Source organism: Macaca mulatta, chromosome 16 (assembly GCF_049350105.2).
Source record: "Macaca mulatta isolate MMU2019108-1 chromosome 16, T2T-MMU8v2.0, whole genome shotgun sequence".
Taxonomy (NCBI): Eukaryota; Metazoa; Chordata; class Mammalia; order Primates; family Cercopithecidae; genus Macaca; species Macaca mulatta.
In genome coordinates, this window is record NC_133421.1 from 77,299,275 (window position 1) to 77,318,878 (window position 19,604).

Consider the following 19,604-nt stretch of genomic DNA (forward strand, 5'->3'; position numbering starts at 1 on the left):
GCGAAAGCTATAAAAACCCCATCCTTTTGAGCAGTGTGAACGTAAGGGAAATGAGCAGTTACTGCAGAGAGGATTTTATAGGAGTGAAAAATTCTGCATCAGAGCAGCAAGGATTGTTATATGAATGATCAAACTGCTTCCGCTGACTCCTCACAGCCCACCTAAGAGCAGGGGCCTTCGTCTGACACTCACTCAGCTTCCGGGGAGCTTTGCTTTCCCATTTGTTTTAACCCTGAGTAACAGCCGGGAGCTATGAGTTAGGTCCGGCCAGCCACTGAGAATCCATCTTTGTCTTTTCAAAAGCCAGGCCTGGTTACTGTCAGAAATAAGAGAAACAACTGGAAAAGACAGGCAAGGTACGCAGTATTTTACAGGCTCTGATTGTCATTTAGATTTCACATCCAAGAGGGGTTTGAAACTTGGGATTCTATTAGCTCCACGTGCCTTCCAGCCTCCTGGTTCTATCATCTTGGAATTCAGAACCGCTTCTTGATGTTTCTTATGGCCAACATGTAGCCCCAAGAAGCTGAAAGTCTACGGAGTCTCCCTGGATCTGATCGACTGCTAGACATGAGCGGCCCAGACGCTTAGCTATAGGCCCCAGAGTAGGAAAGAAGCAAATGGTAACCTCTGGAAGGACAGAAACCCTTGATTATTGGGCTAGGATAAAAATGAAATCATGCAGATATGTCTTAAGGAATAGAAATAGTATATATTTCAATATAATATTTAAGGAATTAGCTGGGGCTGCACTGTTCTCTAAGGTTTGCCTCTGAAGAAAAACAAAACTTCATTGGTTTTTGGTTTGCAAAAGACCGTGGGACCTGTGCCTTTTGAGAATTTGTTTTCTGCAAATGACTGCTCCAGAGGAATGGCTGTGTCATTTTATTGGCTTTGTAATAACTTTCCGAAACAAATTGCCGCAAACTAGGTGGATTAAAACAACACAAATTTATCCGCTAGCAGTTCTGGGGGCCGGAAACCCGCAATCAAGGTGTCGGCAGTGGTGTTTCTTTCTGGGGAAACTGAGAGAGAATCTGTCCCGTGCCTCTGTCCCAGCTTTTTGGGTTCTTTGACTTGCAGCAACCCCACTTCCATGTCTGCCTCTGTCCTCGTGTGGCCGTCCCCTCGGTGTGTCTCTGAGTCTCAAATCTCTTTCTCCTTTCTCTTATAAGGATACCAGTCATTGGAGTTAGGGCTTACCCTAAATCCAGGATGATTTCATCTTGTGATCTTTAACTTAATTACATCTGCAAAGAGCCTTTTTTCAAATCAGGTCATATTCACAGTTACTGGAGGTGAAGATGTGGATGTCTCTTTTGGGGCAGACACAATTCAACCCACTACAACCAGATTTTGTTCCTCTTCCTATCTCCAAGTTGCTGCTCTCTGTTGCTTTTGTCCATTTTCAAAAGGTCACTTGTATGGGTTGCTTAGGCTGACGTCTATCTCTAAGATTAGCTTCCTCTCCCTGCCAGTGTTTGGGCGTAAACATTCCAGGATACCACTCCTAGGAGACAAAGGTCAGGCTGGCCAACCCTCCAGACATGGAACCCTTCAGGCCCTGAATTCTCATGTCTTTGCAAATCCGAAGGGGACAGGCTGACAGTCTGATGGAGTCCCCCCGCCAGGCCTTCTGTCTTTACACATTTTGAGAGCACTTGAATATGCACGGGAAGCAATTAACTATGACAGACACCAAAGAGTTGGGGAAAGGGCAGCTGTGGAGAAAAGAGATGCCCCAGCATCCCCCTGATTTCTCTAGCATTTTATCCAGAAAAATGTGATAGTGTGGTGAGACTCTGAACAGACTCTAATTGTCCTTTTTCTTTCTTTCCTCTTAGCAAACTGCCTAGTTGGGCTAGAGCTGTTGTCCCCAAAATATTTTATGTGACAGAGAAGGCTTGGAACTATTATCCCTACACAATTACAGGTAAGTCCTTAGTACAACTGTATGCCACATGTAGTGAATGCAAGGACACAGCGTCGTTGAATTTCACTGATTTACAGTTGATGATCCAAGCAGGGCCTTGTGGGAGCCCCGTAGTATCCCTCTCCTTTTTTGGTTTCTTACTTGCAGGTCATCAGCACTTCTAACACAGACACAGAGATGGCAGGTGTCAGGGGGGCTAAGCTAAGCCCATTCCATCTTCCTTCTTAGAGTTACAATGAATAGCTTATGGAGGGCCAGGAGCAGTGGCTGACTCCTGTAATCCCAGCACTTTGGGAGGCCGAGGCCAGTGGATTACTTCAGGTCAGGAGTTCGAGACCAGCCTGGCCAAGATAGTGAAACCCCATCTCTACTAAAAATATAAAACCAGGAGGCGGAGGTTGCAGTGAGCCAAGATTGTGCCACTGCACGCCAGCCTGGGTGACACAGCGAGACTCCAACTCAAACAAAAAAAAAACTTATGGAGAAGGAAGGTGAAGATCTTTATAGAGACGTTTCCAGAGGTTTTATGATTCTTATTTCCCTGTTTCCTCAATAATTCCCAAGTACTTTAGAGGTATGATTTGTCTATAAACAAGTTGCTTATTTTAACTTGTTTGTTTTTACTACTCCAAATTTTGACTATAATTTGTATAAAAGATTCTCTCTCTGCCTCCAGATGACTTCCTTTGCTATTAGATAATATGAAAATCTTAAGGTCGATTTGCCTCTCACTTGCAATGCAATGATAATAAACTGTTTGTACTGAATACTGTCCTAGAAACTGTGGCCAAAAAAGCTCAGAAGATTTGGTTTCTGCCCTCAAACACACTAACATTTGAAATCCCACCTCAACATCATCGTAACAAGCTCTTCTTATTGGTTACAAAAGCTGCTTTTCCACTTGAAAGATTTCCTTTATGGTTAATGAAATGCTCTACTGGAATTATTAGTCTTTCGTTTGCTTTTATAATGCCAACTCTTTGGTTTTTAATTAGCCACAAACCTATAGGGTAATTGAATCTTGTCTGACTGTTCTTATCTGCCCAGCCACAGAAGTATCATGAAAGAATTTCAGTGCAAACATGGAGACATTCAGTATTTATGGAAGTTTCATTAGTATATTTTTCGTAATTATAGTTCATCAGTATTTGTTAGTTCTGTGGTTTTATACTGCATATAAGCATGGTCTAAATCATCTTTTGTCTCTTTTCTTTCCCCTCTTCTTCAAATGAACCTGTGGAAACAGAATACACAGTAAGTTTCATTTAATTATTTTTAAATACTCTGTCTATGACCAGTGGAGTAATTGGAATGTCTCTTGTATTATTTGTCTTATCAATGTAATAATTTTTAGAAAGGAATAATTCAGTCAGAAATATTTAAATGTGGCTATTACATCGTTATATATAATGCAATAATTTGAATGTTCTCATTTGTTCAAGAATGTGAATCCTAATTTAAAGTGCCTTGATAGTCGCTTTACATAATCAGCCTTTGCTTGTAATTTTTAAATAGCTTGACTGCTTTGTTGGTGATAGTTCACTATAATAGAAGAACAGTTTCTAGCAACGTGATATTAAAGAGATGATGGTAGTTATCGATGGAAGGTGGAGCTTTTACTCATGGACTGTGTCCTGATTCCTTGTTGGAGAAGCTTGAAAGGGAAGAGGCCAATGTGCGAACTATTTTGCACAACAGAGATTTGGGTTGGGCAGGCGCTGTGGCTTGTTAAAATTTCTTTTTTTCCTTATAGCCTCTAGTGTTACTACTTAGACTGAAAGAAAAAAAGACAGAACCGGTAATATCATTGTGTTGTGGTGTTTTCATTTAGATCATTTTCCCGAGCAACTAACAGGTCAGTCTATCACAACAAGAAAGTAGTTTATGATTTTTTTTTTTTTTTTTTGAGATGGAGTCTCACTCCATCGCCCAGGCTGGAGGGCAATGCATGATCTTGGCTCCACAGAAACTGCCGCCTCCCTGGTTCAAGCGATTCTCCTGCCTCAGCCTCCCAAGTAGCTGGGATTATAGGTGTGTACCACCATACCCGGCTGATTTTTTTTTATTTTTTGGTAGAGATGGGGTTTCACCATGTTGGCCAGGCTAGTCTCAAACTCCTGACGTTAGGTGATCCGCCTACCTTGGCTTCCCAAAGTGTTGGGATTACAGGCGTGAGCCACCGCACCTGGCCAATAGTTATGATTTTCTGAGCTGTGTTAAGAGTTGAGTTTTTGGTTTCAATCCAGATTGCCAAAGGATAGAGAGGTGGTGAAAGAAATGGAAGAAAATGATTTGTCATGCCCTGGGCAGGAGCATAGTACCCGACACATCGTAGGTGCTCAATGAATAGTTACTGAATGACAGAATGGACACGTGAATTCTAGATGGATAAATGGTCCCAGCACAGGCTTTGGCATCAGAGAGGCTTGGCTGTCCTCCGGTTTTGCCACTCACTGGCCAGAATTCCTAAGCAAGTGGCTCCCAACTGCCAATTATTGAATTCACACTGGTCCTTGACTATGTTCTCACCAATCCTCTGCAGAATGAAGAAAAAACAGGAATAGTATTCAGAGATTTTTATAACATTGAATTTATTTCATCCAAAGTGCTGTTGGTAATTATATTCCATCATACTCGGATATTAAGATATCTTTTCTTTTTTGAAATAATAGGAATATATATAGTATTTCCCCCCACAATGTCCCTAACTTTGAAAAAAGAGGCAATTTTATGGCAAAATGCAAATGTAAAATTTTAGAAGCAGGGGAACCTTTGCTCTAGAGCAAGCATCTTAACTTTTCTGAACCTGTTTCCTCTTTTCTGAAATTAGAATAATCCCTCCTTCCTAGAGACATTAGCAGAAGGATTCAACGGTCTACCCTTGGATTGGAAAACATTTTCTTTAGAGGGTCATATTGTCAATGTTTTCTGTTTTGTGAGTTATATAGTCTCTGTCACTGCAAAAGCAGCCTTAGGCAGTACGTAAACAAATTAGCATGGTCATATTTACCTAGGTTGCAGGTCAAATTTGTCCCCGAGGCTACTTTGCCAACTCTAAATATAACGCATAGAAAGCTGTTAGCACACTGCCTGTATACAGCAGGCAATTAAATGGTTCCCTACCACCAACACCACTCCCTAGTTCCACTGCTTCTAGCAACTGCATAATCATCAAGAGAGAGACTTTGGGCTGGGTGCAGTGGCTCACACCTGTAATCCTAGCACTTTAGGAGGCTGAGGCAGGTGGATCACTTGAAGTCAGGAGTTTCAGACCAGCCTGTCCAACATGGTGAAACCCTGTCTCTACTGAAAATACAAAGAAAAAAAATGTAGTCAGATGTGGTGGCAGGCACCTGTAATCCCAGCTACTTGGGAGGCTGAGACGGGAGAATCATTTGAACCCAGGAGGCAGAGGTTGCAGTGGACTGAGATCACGCCACTGCACTCCAGCCTGGGCAACAGAGTGAGAGTCTGTCTCAAAAATAAAAAATTAAAAAATAAAGTCAACAGTCATTTATTAGGCATCAGGGAGGTACAAAACATCATGCTAGATGGCATAACTGAGAGATTATCTCTGCCATTTGGGGTCACAATCTGGTTGGAAATAGCTGGACATTCCAGTCAAAGCCTGGCAGTCATCAGCAAGTCCTGGACTTTTCTGGAGGCAAGAAGGGACTTAGCCAAGGAAACAAGTTGGCCTCAGACCTGTCCATTGGGCTGGATAAGCTCTGAACTGACCTGCCAGCAGAGATTCATACCAGAGGGCAGAATCAATGGCTCTGGGAATCCAACCAGATAAAGCAGTTGCAATGTGAAAGGAAGGGTGCTGGCCTCTGCATTGGGGCCTTGAGTTTCGGGAACAGTCCCCAATGTGGGAGACGGGAAGAGAAGTACACAGCACTCAGGCAGATTACTCAGTATCATGGTGCTAGAGAGATAAGGTTGCCAACTTTAGTAAGTGAAAATACAGGATGTCCAGGTAACTTTGAATTTTCAGATAAACGGTAAGTAATTTTTAGGATACGAATGTCCCAGATGTTATATGGGACATAATTATGCCAAAAGATTGTTGTCTCACATTTTATCTGGCAACCTTACGGGAGAGAGATGGTGGTGTGGAAGAACTGGTCTCAGAGACTCAAGTACAAAAATCGGTCATGAGAACAGGGCACACTAATGGGCCAAGGGAAGGGAGGGGGCCGGAAGTGCGTAACGTGGGAACCCATCCTGCAATTGACATGCCATAGGAGCTCTAAGGCCAGACCAGAGATTCAGCTGTCTGGTCTGAATCTCTGCTGGCAGCTCAACTCAGAGCTTGTTCAGCCCAATGGACAGGTCTGAGACCAACAAATCAAATCAAGTGCATTTGATTTGGAGTGGTCGGAGGAACCACTCCAAGAGCCTTCCTGCCTCAGTTAGGATTGGCTCAGGAGGTAGAATGGAACGAGCTAGGCAGAGTTGGGGAAAATTAAGTGGTAGCAGATGAATACATAACTGTCAGCATTTTAAGGAAGACCTGTGTTGCATGTAAGTGTTAGAGTTGAAGTGCCAACAGAGGATTGTAGGAAGGGGAGAGGGATTCTGCCAGGGAGAAATATGAGGAGGTTTCTCAGAGAAGGTCGCATTTGGGCTGGACCTGAAGGGACAGTACAACTCCCCCTGCAGAGGCCTGTTCTGTCTTAGCTCATGTTGCTCTAATGAAACACCACAGACTGGGGGGCTTAAGCAGCAGACATTTATTTCTCACAGTTGCAGAGGCTGAAAGTGCTGGCCGACTGGGTTCCTGGTGAGGGCTGTCTTCCTGGTAAGCACGTGGCCATCTTCTTGCTATGCCCTCACATGGCAGAGACAGAGCAAGTTCTCTGGTCTCTTCTTTGAAGGGCGCTAATCCCATCATGAGGAACCCACCCTCGTGACCTCATCCCTACCTGATTAGGTCCCAAAATCCCACCTCCAAACCCCATTGCATTGGGGATTACGAATTCAACATAGGAATTTGGGGGAGACACAGTTCGGCTCATAGCATGCTCCTTCCAGGCCCAGTGGGCAAGTGATGGAGGTGGATCCTGGCCACCTGGACATATGGAGGGCAGGTCGTGGTACTTTCAGTGTCAGGTCAAGGTCTAGATTTAATTCTCTGTGAGGAGGTCACATTGTTCCTGGCTAGTTCACTTTTATTTTCCATCCCAAATATAGGACAGCTTTTCTTTCCATCTCCCTGGTGACCAGGGGATCCGGATTTTTCTCTCTGACTCTAGTGCACTCCTCTGGGCCTGCAGTGTGCGGTTTGAAGCTGCCACCTCTTGACTCAGATTCAGCCGTGTTCTCACGCTCTCTGCCCACGACAGCCCTGGTGGCAGAACCCACCCTTGACTCTGACTGCAGAATCTGCACCCTGGATTTATGACAGATGCTTTCAATTGCCTTAGTCTTTTTTCCTGTTTTAGATGCTTTTGAATTGTGCTCTTTATCCCCTGATCCTTTAATCCTAAATACTTCTTCTTGCTGTCTTTCCCAAGCTCCATAGTTCCTGTTCTGTGCCCCAAAGCAAAACTTCCCCAAAGTCAGAGCCCCAGCTAGGATCACGGTGCCCTTCCCTTCCTCAGAGAGGCAGCCTCAAGGGCTCGAAAACCTCCAAACCAATGTCTTCTCAGAAGGCATTAGTCTAGAGCACGAGGATGTCTATACTAGGATCCCCTAGGTCTCATATCTGACTGTTTAGCCTGTTACTCAGACCTCATGCTGCCCTCATTCGTGACAAAGCCCGGGCAAGGAAACCTATTTAGAGTCATCTAGGGCTTCAGCACTATCACAATTATCAAGACATAAGAGCTTTTTCATCACTGTGAGTGACTGCATGTGTTTAGAATTATGTGGAAATGCCATTTGCCCAGGAAGTGGGAAAAACATCTTTAGCTTGCTTATGGGAAAAAAAAAAAAAAAAGTCTTAATTATACAGTAAACAAAGAACAACGCAATGACAGTTTCACAGAGGACAGACCTTCAACCAGTTCTTCCAAACTGGTAGGTTCTTCAGAAGTTGGTAAAATCTGCAAAGAAAGATGCCTGAGGAGACTGGCTGCCTTCCAAAGGAGTTGATTTTGTTTTTCTAGAGCTAAAAAAAATAAAAATAAAAATAAAACACACACACACAAAAAAAACCAAACAGTCTGTGCTTTTAGATGAGCATAAATCAGCAGTATCAATTCAGCTTTGGTACTAATGAAGAACAAAGGATTTTCTTCTTGTTCGCAGGAATTTGAAAACTTAAGTTATAGGAAATTGATAGCAGGGACCTAGAGTATACAGTTGGTATATTTATTTTGCTGCCATGACCAACCCTCTCCACCAGCATCTCTCTTAATAAGAATCCACAAAAGAGGAGAAATGGGATGCACCTTTGTGTTAATTAAAATGACAGAAGCAAAAGCAGGTGGGTCGTCAATGTTATGCAACATTTTAAATTATTTAGATGAAAGAGGTGGAAAAATAAAATTGTAACAGACCAGGGAGGCTGAAATGACTCTTTAATGAGAACCTCAAATCGTATTGAGCCACTGTGAGAGACAGATTACTCAGGGCTGGTTTGGAAGAGCCAAGAAAGAGAGGAAAGCCTGCTCGCAGCTGAGAGTCTGACATCGGTCACCCCAGGTGAACCCAGGTTATCTGCCCAGGAGTGGCTATGGGGAGATTGAGGTATTTTTCTGAAAGCCACTAAACTGTCTGGGATAGGAATTGCACTCACAGTCTGGGCCTTATCAAGCTCCCCTAGTAATCCGAAGAGCTGATGGATGCTGTGTTTAGAGACCAGTGACCCCCATTCCTCACAAGCCCTGTCTCCCTTTTTTTTTTTTTTTTTTTTTTTGAGATGGAGTCTCGCTCTGTCACCCAGGCTGGAGTGCAGTGGCCGGATCTCAGCTCACTGCAAGCTCCGCCTCCCGGGTTTACGCCATTCTCCTGCCTCAGCCTCCCGAGTAGCTGGGACTACAGGTGCCCGCCAGCTCGCCCGGCTAGTTTTTTTGTATTTTTTAGTAGAGACGGGGTTTCACCGTGTTAGCCAGGATGGTCTCGATCTCCTGACCTCGTAATCCGCCCGTCTCGGCCTCCCAAAATAGTGGGATTACAGGCTTGAGGCACCGCGTCCGGCCCCTGTCTCCCTTCTTAAGCCTTTCTTCCCCTCATCTTCCCCTGAGTCCCAGCCAAGGGGCAGTACAAACCACTGTATTCCATAACTAGGAACACAGGGACAAGTCCAGGGAAGATTATGTTTATTATACCAGACCTCTAGGATTGGGCTTGTTTAGAAGGAAATTAAAGAAAAAAAATCTGGCTATCTCATCTACGATGTAAGCTAAGAGGGTGAAAGTCCCTAAGAGTCCCTTCTTGGAGGCCATGGGGTCAGGAGTTAGTAGGTTAGGAAATAACTTTTATTTATGTATCACAATTAACCTTGGATGTCTAGTGCAGTACATAATTTTTTTTAGACAAAGGGAAGTATCCTTTTTTTAGGGACCAGGCCAAAGAAACAGTCCTCCAGTTTGGGGCACTGATGAACAAGGCAGCAATTAGGCACGGGCCTGAAAAGGACCCTTACAGAGAAGATGACAGTAAGGCCAGGTGTAGTGGTTCATGCCAGTAATTCCAGCATTTCGGGAGGCCGGGATAGGCGGATCACTTGAGGTCAGGAGTTTGAGACCAGCCTGGCCAACATGGCGAAACCTTGTCTCTACTAAAAATACAAAAATTAGCTGTGCATGGTAATACATGCCTGTAATCCCAGCTCCTCAGGAGGCTGACCTTGAACCCAGGAAGTGGAGGTTGCAGTGAGCCAGGATCATGCCACTGCACTCCAGCTTGGGTGACCAAGCGAGACCCTGTTGCAAAAACAAAAAACAAATGAACAAAAAAACCCAAAAACAAAGAAGATTATGTGAGACCGGTGTCATAATAGAGCCAGAACGACCAAGCTAAAAAATCTTCACAGTTCTAGAGAATTTAGATGGAAGCAGTCTAGAACCATTTATAACTACCATTTAAGATGGTGCACAGCCAATTAAGTAAGGGATGAGCTATACAGAGCTAAACAGATTTTATAATTACAGGACTTCTCAGAGCCTTTCCTATTCTAATGTACATTGTGAATCTCCAAAGGGAGCTGTGGCATGCAACATTTCCCAAGCTTATTTGTCCAAGGGATCTTGGATTTTGCAAGGCCAATCTTTTAAGACTTAGAGGTGTTCCAGAAACTTCTCTTCAGGTCAGAGCCATTATGTGCCCACTAACTATGCCAGTGGATCAGTTCTATTTCGGTAAATGTTGTGTTTTCTTCTAAATTTCAGTGAGCTAATGTGTTGCCTGCAGATGACTATTACTCAGATACCAAAGTTTTTTGAAGAATGCCCAACAGTAATGGAAGTGTTTTATTTTTAGAATCAGGTGACACAGAACCCATAAGTTCCTTTTCAAGCAAAGTCAGTTCTGTTCAACCACACAGCAAAGTCAGCAGTACGTTGGGATGGCAGTGGGTTTGTGCATTTGGATTTGTTTCCAATTAGAAAATGAACTGGTTGTGGCTGGGCGCGGTGGCTCACACCTGTAATCCCAGCACTTTGGGAGGCCAAGGCGGGTGGATCACGAGGTCAGGAGATCGAGACCATCCTGGCTAACATGGTGAAACCCCGTCTCTACTAAAAATACAAAAAAAGAAATTAGCTGGGCGTGGTGGTAGGCACCTGTAGTCCCAGCTACTCGGGAGGCTGAGGTAGGAGAATGGCGTGTACCCAGGAGGTGGAGCTTGCAGTGAGCTGAGATCACACCACTGCACTCCAGCCTGGGCAACAGAGCGAGACTCCATCTCAAAAAAAAAAAAAAAAAAGAAAGAAAGAAAATGAACTGGTTGTACGGGTGAGCCACTTGCAAACCAGCCTATTCACAGATGTACCGCTGCCCTTGTGTGGGACCAGAGCTTGTCTCTACATCTCGGCAACCCAATTAGTGCCTGGTGAAGCAGGAGCTTTGGAACAGCCAGTTTTGTTTGTTCAGATTATCCCATTTCCATTTGCTCTAGCTGTTCCCAAGCTCTTCTTTGGACTTCAGAGAAAATTAACTCAGCCATTTTGAGGGGAGAGAGCAGGTGATAGAACACATGGCTCGACCGTAACACAACATAACATTTTTAAATTGTTTGCATTTTTTTAATACCACTTGAAATGGCTTTGCGGAGGGCAATCAACAGAGAAAACAGAGTTGTTTAAGGGAATGTTCGGTAGAAGATTTTACTAAGAAACTCTCCTTTTCTTCTTTGTTGTTTATTTTCCACTTGGCAGTACTGAAAAATCTGATTTCCCTTCTGCCGTTTACAAATGTCTGTGGAGTTGTGTTCAGTTCAGTTGTTGAGATCTGCAGAATACAACTGGAAAGATTTTGTGGGCAGATTTCTTTCTGTAAAAATAAAACAGTATGACTATGGGTATACTAACATAGTATATTTCAGGGATTAAAGTGAATGCAAAGGCCGGTAGTGGTGGCTCACGCCTATAATCTCAGCACTCTGGGAGGCTGAGGCGGGTGGATCATTTGAGGTCAGGAGTTCAAGACAAGCCTGGCCAACATGGTGAAACACCGTCTCTACTAAAAATACAAAAATTAGCTGGGCGTGGTGGCATGTGCCTGTAATCCCAGCTACTCCTGAGGCTGAGGCAGGAGAATCACTTGAACCTGGGATGCGGAGGTTGCAGTGAGCGGAGATCTCACCATTGCACTCCAGCCTGGGTGACAGTGTAAGACTCTGTCTCAAAAAAGAAAAAGAAAAACAAAAAGGAATGCCAAATTGCCCTGAGGTCTTTGATCTTTTTGATCAGTAAGATACTATGAACTACACAATAGTGTGTATTTCTTTACTATCTAGACAAATGTTGATACATCTTTTCAGTTCAGAATTTTAAACATTGATACTATTTTCTTTTTTTCTTTCTTTCTTTTTTTTTTTTTCTGAGACGGAGTTTTGCTCTGTCGCCCAGGCTGGAGTGCAGTGGTGTGATCTTGGCTCACTGCAAACTCCACTTCCCAGGTTCACGCCATTCTCCTGCCTCAGCCTCCCGAGTGGCTGGGACTACAGGCGCCTGCCACCACGCCTGGCTAATTTTTTTGTATTTTTAGTAGAGACAGGGTTTCACTGTGTTAGCCAGGGTGGTCTCGATCTCCAGACCTCGTGATCCGCCCACCTCAGCCTCCCAAAGTGCTGGGATTACAGGCGTGAGCCACCGTGCCCGGCCAATACTATTTTCTTAAGTGAGAATTTGCCAGGTTGATGAAGAGGGATGATTCTTAACCATTTTTAACAGAGAAGGCTTGCGATCTGAAAGTTTCCTACCTGGCCGTATGCTCACCTGTATTTGGGAAGTCACACTGATCCATTCCCATCTCTGTTATTATTATTTTTAATTATAAAATAGAGACAGGGTTTCGCTATGTTGCCCAGGCTAATTTCAAACTCCTGGGCTCAAGCAATCTTCCTGCCTCAGCCTCCCAAAGTGCTGGGATTACAGGTGTGAACCACTGCACCTGGCCCTATCTCTGTTATTTACATGCAATTCTTCTTATTTGATGTGGTCTCCCTGTCTCTTTACATTCTTGTCTTCCATTATGGTATGTGGGTATCGGTATTCATGAGCATCCTCTGCTTATTTCTGCCTTGACAAGTCCAGCCCTAGATCGTATGAGCCTGAATTTCGTTTCCCTTCGTGATTATCCTAGAAGTGCAAGCAAATAGCAAACCATCCCCCATTCAGAAAACATGCTTTCATTCATGTCTTCGGCTTTGTCTCCCTTCTGGCCTTGCTTTCCTAGTGAGTTGCTATTACTCAGCATGTCAGAGGATGGGACGAGGATCCATGAGTGAATGAAATAATGAATGAACAGAAGCCTCTGTGTAGGGTGCGGGCTGATGAGGAGCAGCAGAGAGGCCTGCGTGCATTTCCGTGCTGTGGCTGGAATACAAGCAGCTGTTTTCCGGCTGTGTTTCGAAGCTCTGCCTTCCACACAATCCCTTCCTCTCACCCTCCTCCACGTCTCTTTCAGGTCCCACCATTCCTCTTGGCCACATTTTTCTTCCTATGCAGCATGTATTTAGGAAGTCACTCTGAATCATCCTCATTTCTATTATTTACATGCAATTCTTTTTCTTCCTTTCCTTTTTCCTTTAAAATTCTACTTTTTTTCTCCACTTGAGTTCCTCTTCTCACTTTTCTGGAACTCTCTTCTTTGTGATTTTTTTCTCCAACTACCCTGTCACCATTACCACCCACCTTATCTGTATCTAAAGTCATACATAGCCCTCAGAAGCCAGAAGGGCGAAGGGAGCTCAAATATCTCCCCTTATTTCCTTTGCATCTTTGCCTGTATGGTAACTAAGGTTCTGAGTAGAGGGTGACGTCAGACATTTACCTTTTTGAAATTGATGTGTGTATTAAAGATCTTCTGTGCACAAAAGAGATATTTATATTTTGCCTTCCAAGCATGGGGTAAAATTTCTATCAAAATGGGGGGATAAAAATTTTTTAATAAATAAAGGAAGCTGAAAGGTATTTTAAGATCTAGGTGTCTACCAACTGTCTGTATACACATTTATCGTCCACTTTCTTCTACTTTTCAAGCAACACAGACTTCTCTCATTTATTTTCCAGTAACTCCAGCCCCAGAGTCCTAGAAGATAAATAAACCCTAAACTCTCTGCCTGCCCTCATTAGCACTGTGGAACATTCTGGATGTGAGTCTCCTGTTGGTGAAGAGAGGAAACACTTGCAAATCTAGTTGTATTAATGATCCCATCTCAAGTTGCAATTCCCAGTGAGGCCTTGCAGCGCAGTTACTGTGATAACATAGAACACAGTACCAGAGAATCGATGTCATCCACAGGGGAACTCCATTAGAGAGAAAGTCAGGTCTGTATAGAGTTTCGTGCTCGTGGATAGCAGGGAACACGTTTTGCATACTGTCAGAACAAGATGGCAAGAGAAGAATGCATTGAATTCCAGATAAAAGCTAAAAGGAAATTATCTTTTAAAAGCCTATAAATACTTCATCAACTCCAAGCCAGCTCCTCAACTCTTCCATTTAACTTTCTTGACGCTAGGCCCCTTGTAAAGTGCTGCTTTCAGACAAGGAAGAATTTGAGCTGGTGAACAGGAATAAAGTGCTGAGTTACTGGGCTGAGGGTTCTTCTCAATGAGTGGTTTTCAAACTGTCCTTCTGTAGGTCCAGGAGATTCCATGGACAGGTCTCAGTGGCCATTCTGTCCCTAATATTTTATTTAAGGAAAGAACTCTGATGCCAGTTTAAATGGTTTGAAAACTACCGAACGGTAACATCTCTCAGCTCCTGCCCTATTCTAAAGACCATGAATAAGTGTGATGTATGTGAGACAGGAACCACTTGAAGCAGCAGTTCCCAAACTTAACAGATTTGCACCTCCTCCCTCCACTTAGTGGTGCTTATATTAGTCAAGGTTCTCCAGAGAGACAGAACCAGTGGGGAGGGGGGGGGATGTGGGGAGAGAGAGAGATGAGTGTATGGATAGATAGATAGGTAGACAGATTATATAGATAGATTAGATACATAGATTAGATAGATGGATGAATAGATAGATGATCAATAGATGTTAATAGATAAGAGAGATGGATAGATAGCTAGATTAGGTAGATGGATGGATAGATAGATGATAGATATTAATAGATAGATGGATTGATAGGTAGATTGGATGGATGGATGGATATTAACAGAGAGATGGATAGATTAGATAGCTAGATTAGGTAGATGGATAGATAGATAGATGATAGATATTCATAAATGGATTGATTAGATAGGTAGATTGGATGGATGGATATTAACAGATAGATGGATAGATAGATAGGTAAACAGATTAGATAAAAAGATAGATTAGATAGGTAGATTGGATGGATGGATGGATGGATGGATGGATGGATGGATGGATGGATTAGAGGGAATTTGGTAGGGAAATTGGCTCACGTGATTAGGGAGGCTGAGAAGCACCACAACAGCCCACCTGCAAGTTGGAGACCCTGGGGTGCCAGTAGTGTGGCTGAGTCCAAGTCAGAAGGCTTAGAACCATGGGAGCCACGAGAGTAGGTCCTGGAGTCCAAAGGCTGAGGAGCCTGGAGTTGTGCAAGGACAGGAGGAGGGGAGTATGTCCCCACTCCAGCAGATAGATCCATACATTCGCCTTTCCTCTGTGTTTGCCCTCTCCAGCCCCTCAGCAGGTTGGATGGTGCCCACCCACATCGAGGATGGATCTTCCTCACATAGTGCATGCCAACTCACAGGCCAATCTCTGGAAACACCCTCACAGACACACCCAAAATGAGGCTTTACTAGGCTTCTAGGTATTCCTTAATCTAGTTAAGTTGATTCCTAAAATTAACCATCACAGTGTTCTTTATAACATACTCCTCTTTAAGTTAGAGTAGATTAAATTATAAGAATGTTTGGAAAACCTTGTGACTTCCTTTAAGATAATATAGTTACTCTGGGATGCCATTGATGTATTCACTCATTTTTAAATTGGGTTTAAATTTTTTCTGCTTACTAAAATAGTAGACATTTATTGTAACATCCAAGCATTATAAAAAATCTATACCACAGAAAATAAAAGAACTTCATAATTTCCACTACTTGCCATGAGAATGTTTTCCCATGTTTTTCGGTGTGGATACTAGTTTTTCCATATTTTTCGGTGTGTATACTCGTTTGCCATGTTTTTCGGTGTGTATACTCGTTTGCCATGTTTTTCAGTGTGCATACAAGTTTTCCACGTTTTTCAGTGTGTATACTAGTTTTCCGTGTTTTTCAGTGTGTATACTAATTTTCCATGTTTTTCGGCATGTATATTCATTTTCCGTGGTTTTTGGTGTGTATATTCATTTTCCATGTTTTTCGGTATGTATACTAGTTTTTCCACTTTTTTTGGTGTGTATACTTGTTTCCATGTTTTTCAGTGTGTATACTAGTTTTTCCATGTTTTTCAGTGTGTATACTAGGTTTTCCTTTTTTTTTTTTTTTTTGGTGTGTGTACTTGTTTCCATGTTTTTCAGTGTGTATACTAGTTTTCCATGTTTTTCGATGTGTGTACTAGTTTTTCCATGTTTTTCAGTGTGGATACTAGTCTACTTTCATTTTCTGTTTACAAAAATGGGGCTATCCTGTTTTACACTTTGCTTTTTTAATGGTTTTAGAGTCAATCACAGTGTACTTACCCAGCCTTCTACTGGTGAACTTTGACTTCTATTAGTATAGAAATTCATATTTTTTATTCAATTTTTCATTGAAAATAATTATTCAATGAATAATTATTGAATGATATATTGAAATAATTATTTCCCAAATATATCTTTTGAGTAACTCCTGGTTTTCCTGATTTGGGATTGTTTAAAGCAAGGCACGTCTATCCTATGACAGATTCACACACACATATTTTCTCTGCTGTTAGTGGCCACAGCACATACTGAGAAGCAAAGCCTGTGCTTTCAACCTCTGCTTCCCTGGAAGCACTTCCATGATTTCCTGATACTCAACAGTCAGCATGAAATCACAAGCATGCATGTCAGAGCCAGACAGCCTGGCTTGAATCCCATCTGCCCTACACGTTTGTTGTGTGACTTGGAGCACACTGTTGGACGTTTCCGTGCCTTTGTTTCTTCATCTGTAAAATGGGGATGTATGAGGGCTAATGAGTTAATGGATGAACTGATATGTGTCAAATCTTGGACCAGTGCCTGTTAACAGGAAGGATGGTATAACACTGTTGTCATTATAACCTCAGTATTGGGTTGTGTCTGTCCCTGACTGGACGTGTGGAATGTTGGCCATGTCTCCTTTGGATTGTCATTTTGACCCAAAGGTATCCCAGAACCTCCCAGGGTTAAGAAATACCTGGGCAGGCCGGGCGCGGTGACTCACGCCTGTAATCCCAGCACTTTGGGAGGCGGAGGCAGGCAGATCACGAGGTCAGGAGATCGAGACCATCCTGGCTAACATGGTGAAACCCCGTCTCTACTAAAAATACAAAAAATTAGCTGAGCATGGTGGCAGGTGCCTGTAGTCCCAGCTACTAGGGAGGCTGAGGCAGGAGAATGGCGTGAACCCGGGAGGCAGAGCTTGCAGCGAGCCAAAATTGCACCACTGCACTCCAGCCTGGGTGACAGAGCGAGACTCCGTCTCAAAAAAAAAAAAAAAAAAAAAAAAGCCTGGGCAACAAGAAGTACTATCAAGGAGGTGGAGAAATTGGAACTCTCCTACACTACTCATGAGACTGTACAAGGGTGCAGCCACTTTGGAATGGGGTAGCCGTCTGGAAGTTCTTCAGAAGGTTAAACATAGAGTTACAGTATGATCAGCAATTCTACACTAGGTATACACTCTAGAGAAATGAAAACATGGCTGGGCGCGGTGGCTCACACCTGTAATCCCAGCACTTTGGGAGGCCAAGGTGGGTGGATCACGAGGTCAGGAGTTCAAGACCAGCCTGGCCAACATGACGAAACCCCATCTCTACTAAAAATACAAAAATCAGCCAGGTGTGGTGGCAGGTTCCTGTAATCCCAGCTAATCTGGAGGCTGAGGCAGGAGAATTGCTTTAACCCAGGGGGCAGAAGTTGCAATGAGCCAAGATCATGCCACTGTACTCCAGCCTGGGCAACAGAGTAAGACTCCATTTCAAAAGAAAGAAAGAAAGAAATGAAGACACATATCCGCACAGTAACTTGCACAAGAATACCTGTGGCAGTATTGTTCATAGTAGCCAAAAATAGAAACAAATGTTCATCAACTGATAAATGGAGAAATCAAATGTGGTATGTCCATACAGTGGACTATTATTTGGCCAGAAAAAGGAATGGAGTACCCATACATGCTAGAACATGAATGAGCCTTGAAAACATGCTAAGGGAAAGAAGCCAGGAACAAAAGACCACATATGATACACTTCCATTTATAGGAAATGTATAGAATAGACAAATCTTAGAGACAGAGGAGATGAGGGGTTGCATACAATGTGGTGTTGCAGGTAGGCAGGAATGGGGACGTGACTGCTGATGGATACAGGGCTTCTTTGGGAGGTAATGGAAATGTTCTAAAATTAGATTGTCATAATGGTTGTATAACTCTGAATATACTAAACACCATTAACTTGTATACTGCAAATTGGTGAATTATATCGTATGTGAATAAAGCTATTTTTTTATTTATTTTATTTTACTTTTTCAGAGATGGGATCTTGCTCTGTCACCCAGGCTGGAATGCAGTAGTGTGATCATAGCTCACTGCAACCTCAAACTCCTGGGCTCAAGTGATCCTCCTGCCTCTGTCTCTTGAATAGTAAAGCTATATTTTTGGGGGAAAAGGGGGAAACAGCTCCTGAGTTCGGGTGGGGTGGGCTCCCAGAATCTACCAACTTACTGAAAGCAAGGCATCAGGAGAGAGGCCTGGAATCTGTTTTTAACAAGCCCAACACATGAGGCATCATTAAGTAGGTCTTAGAAATACACTGTCATAGAGAATATTTTTATTTTTATTTTATTTTTATTTTACATTGTAAAGTGGGATAGGGTAGGATTAATACCTTTTAACTTACATTTTTGCTACAGGCTAGGTGCTGTGGAAATACAGTATCCTTTGATGACAATAATGACAATCTTCAAAGTGAGCGGTGCATGTTCTTCGAGAAGTTTTGCACTTCTTGCTTCTGAAGTACAGTGCCCTAGAGGGCCTCAGACCCATCCCCAGGGCCCCCGTTCTCTGCAGCCACCATCATCTCTCTCCCTTTGCAGGTGCAGAGACAGCAGTCAGGGCTGCCAGCACCACCCAGAAACTGACTGTGAAATCCCCAATGTGTCTGACCCTTTCTCTTTAAGACTTCGGTTTGCTTATATTTCATTTTGTTCCTGTAAGTGTTTCTTATTGCCATAGCAACCCTAATCAATCACTGGACCAAAAATAGCTCTTTCATGTTTTCCAAAGCATGTCTGTAGTGAATTGGAAATTCAGCTCTGCCGTGCATTTTGCATATGCTGTTTTCATTTCCCGACACTGAACCTGGGAGGGCTTGTGTCTGGAAATTATTCTTACAGAGACCCAGATACCTGACTTGTCTTTTCAGGCGTTCTTCTTCCCCACTGCAGATCCCCCCATCACTTCCAAAAGCTACAAGCAGATGCCTTTAAATTCCACCATCACTTTTCTGCACATTGAGTTTTAGGTGCTGGAGGTTTTACAGGTACCAGAATATCACTTTTCAATAAGAGGTTCATCCTGGTGGATTCCACTGGGTTTGGAAGGCCAATTATAGATGCTTAGACACCAGATAAAAGGAAGAGGGTCATGGCAGGGAGCAGATGGCAGCAACACCTGTAAGATTCCTCTGGCTTAGGTGGATCTAAGCTAGAAAATCAAAGATGAGATGATAGGCGAGCTCCTGCCTTGATTCCCTGACTTCTTCCTAACACTGCTCCTGTTTTTAGGGGGTTGGGGCAAAATAAACACTGGATGCCATTAAGTGAATATTTTCTATGATTCTTTCTCTGCTTTATTCTGCCTGCCAAGCTGTGCCTTTAGTCGAGAAGAGGAAGAGACATAAAAAAGAAAAGATTTTTCATGAGAA

The 19,604-nt window shown here is 43.1% G+C and overlaps 1 protein-coding gene across 1 annotated transcript in view; it reads left to right on the plus strand.

Moving 5' to 3' along the window:
• PITPNC1 (phosphatidylinositol transfer protein cytoplasmic 1) overlaps positions 1-19,604 on the plus strand; it is a 284,988-nt gene that overhangs the window by 140,535 nt on the left and 124,849 nt on the right. The window contains exons 3-4 of the mRNA XM_077972577.1: positions 1,845-1,933; positions 3,180-3,187. Coding sequence (XP_077828703.1) covers positions 1,845-1,933; positions 3,180-3,187 — 97 coding nt within the window. The remainder of the gene's footprint in view (positions 1-1,844; positions 1,934-3,179; positions 3,188-19,604) is intronic.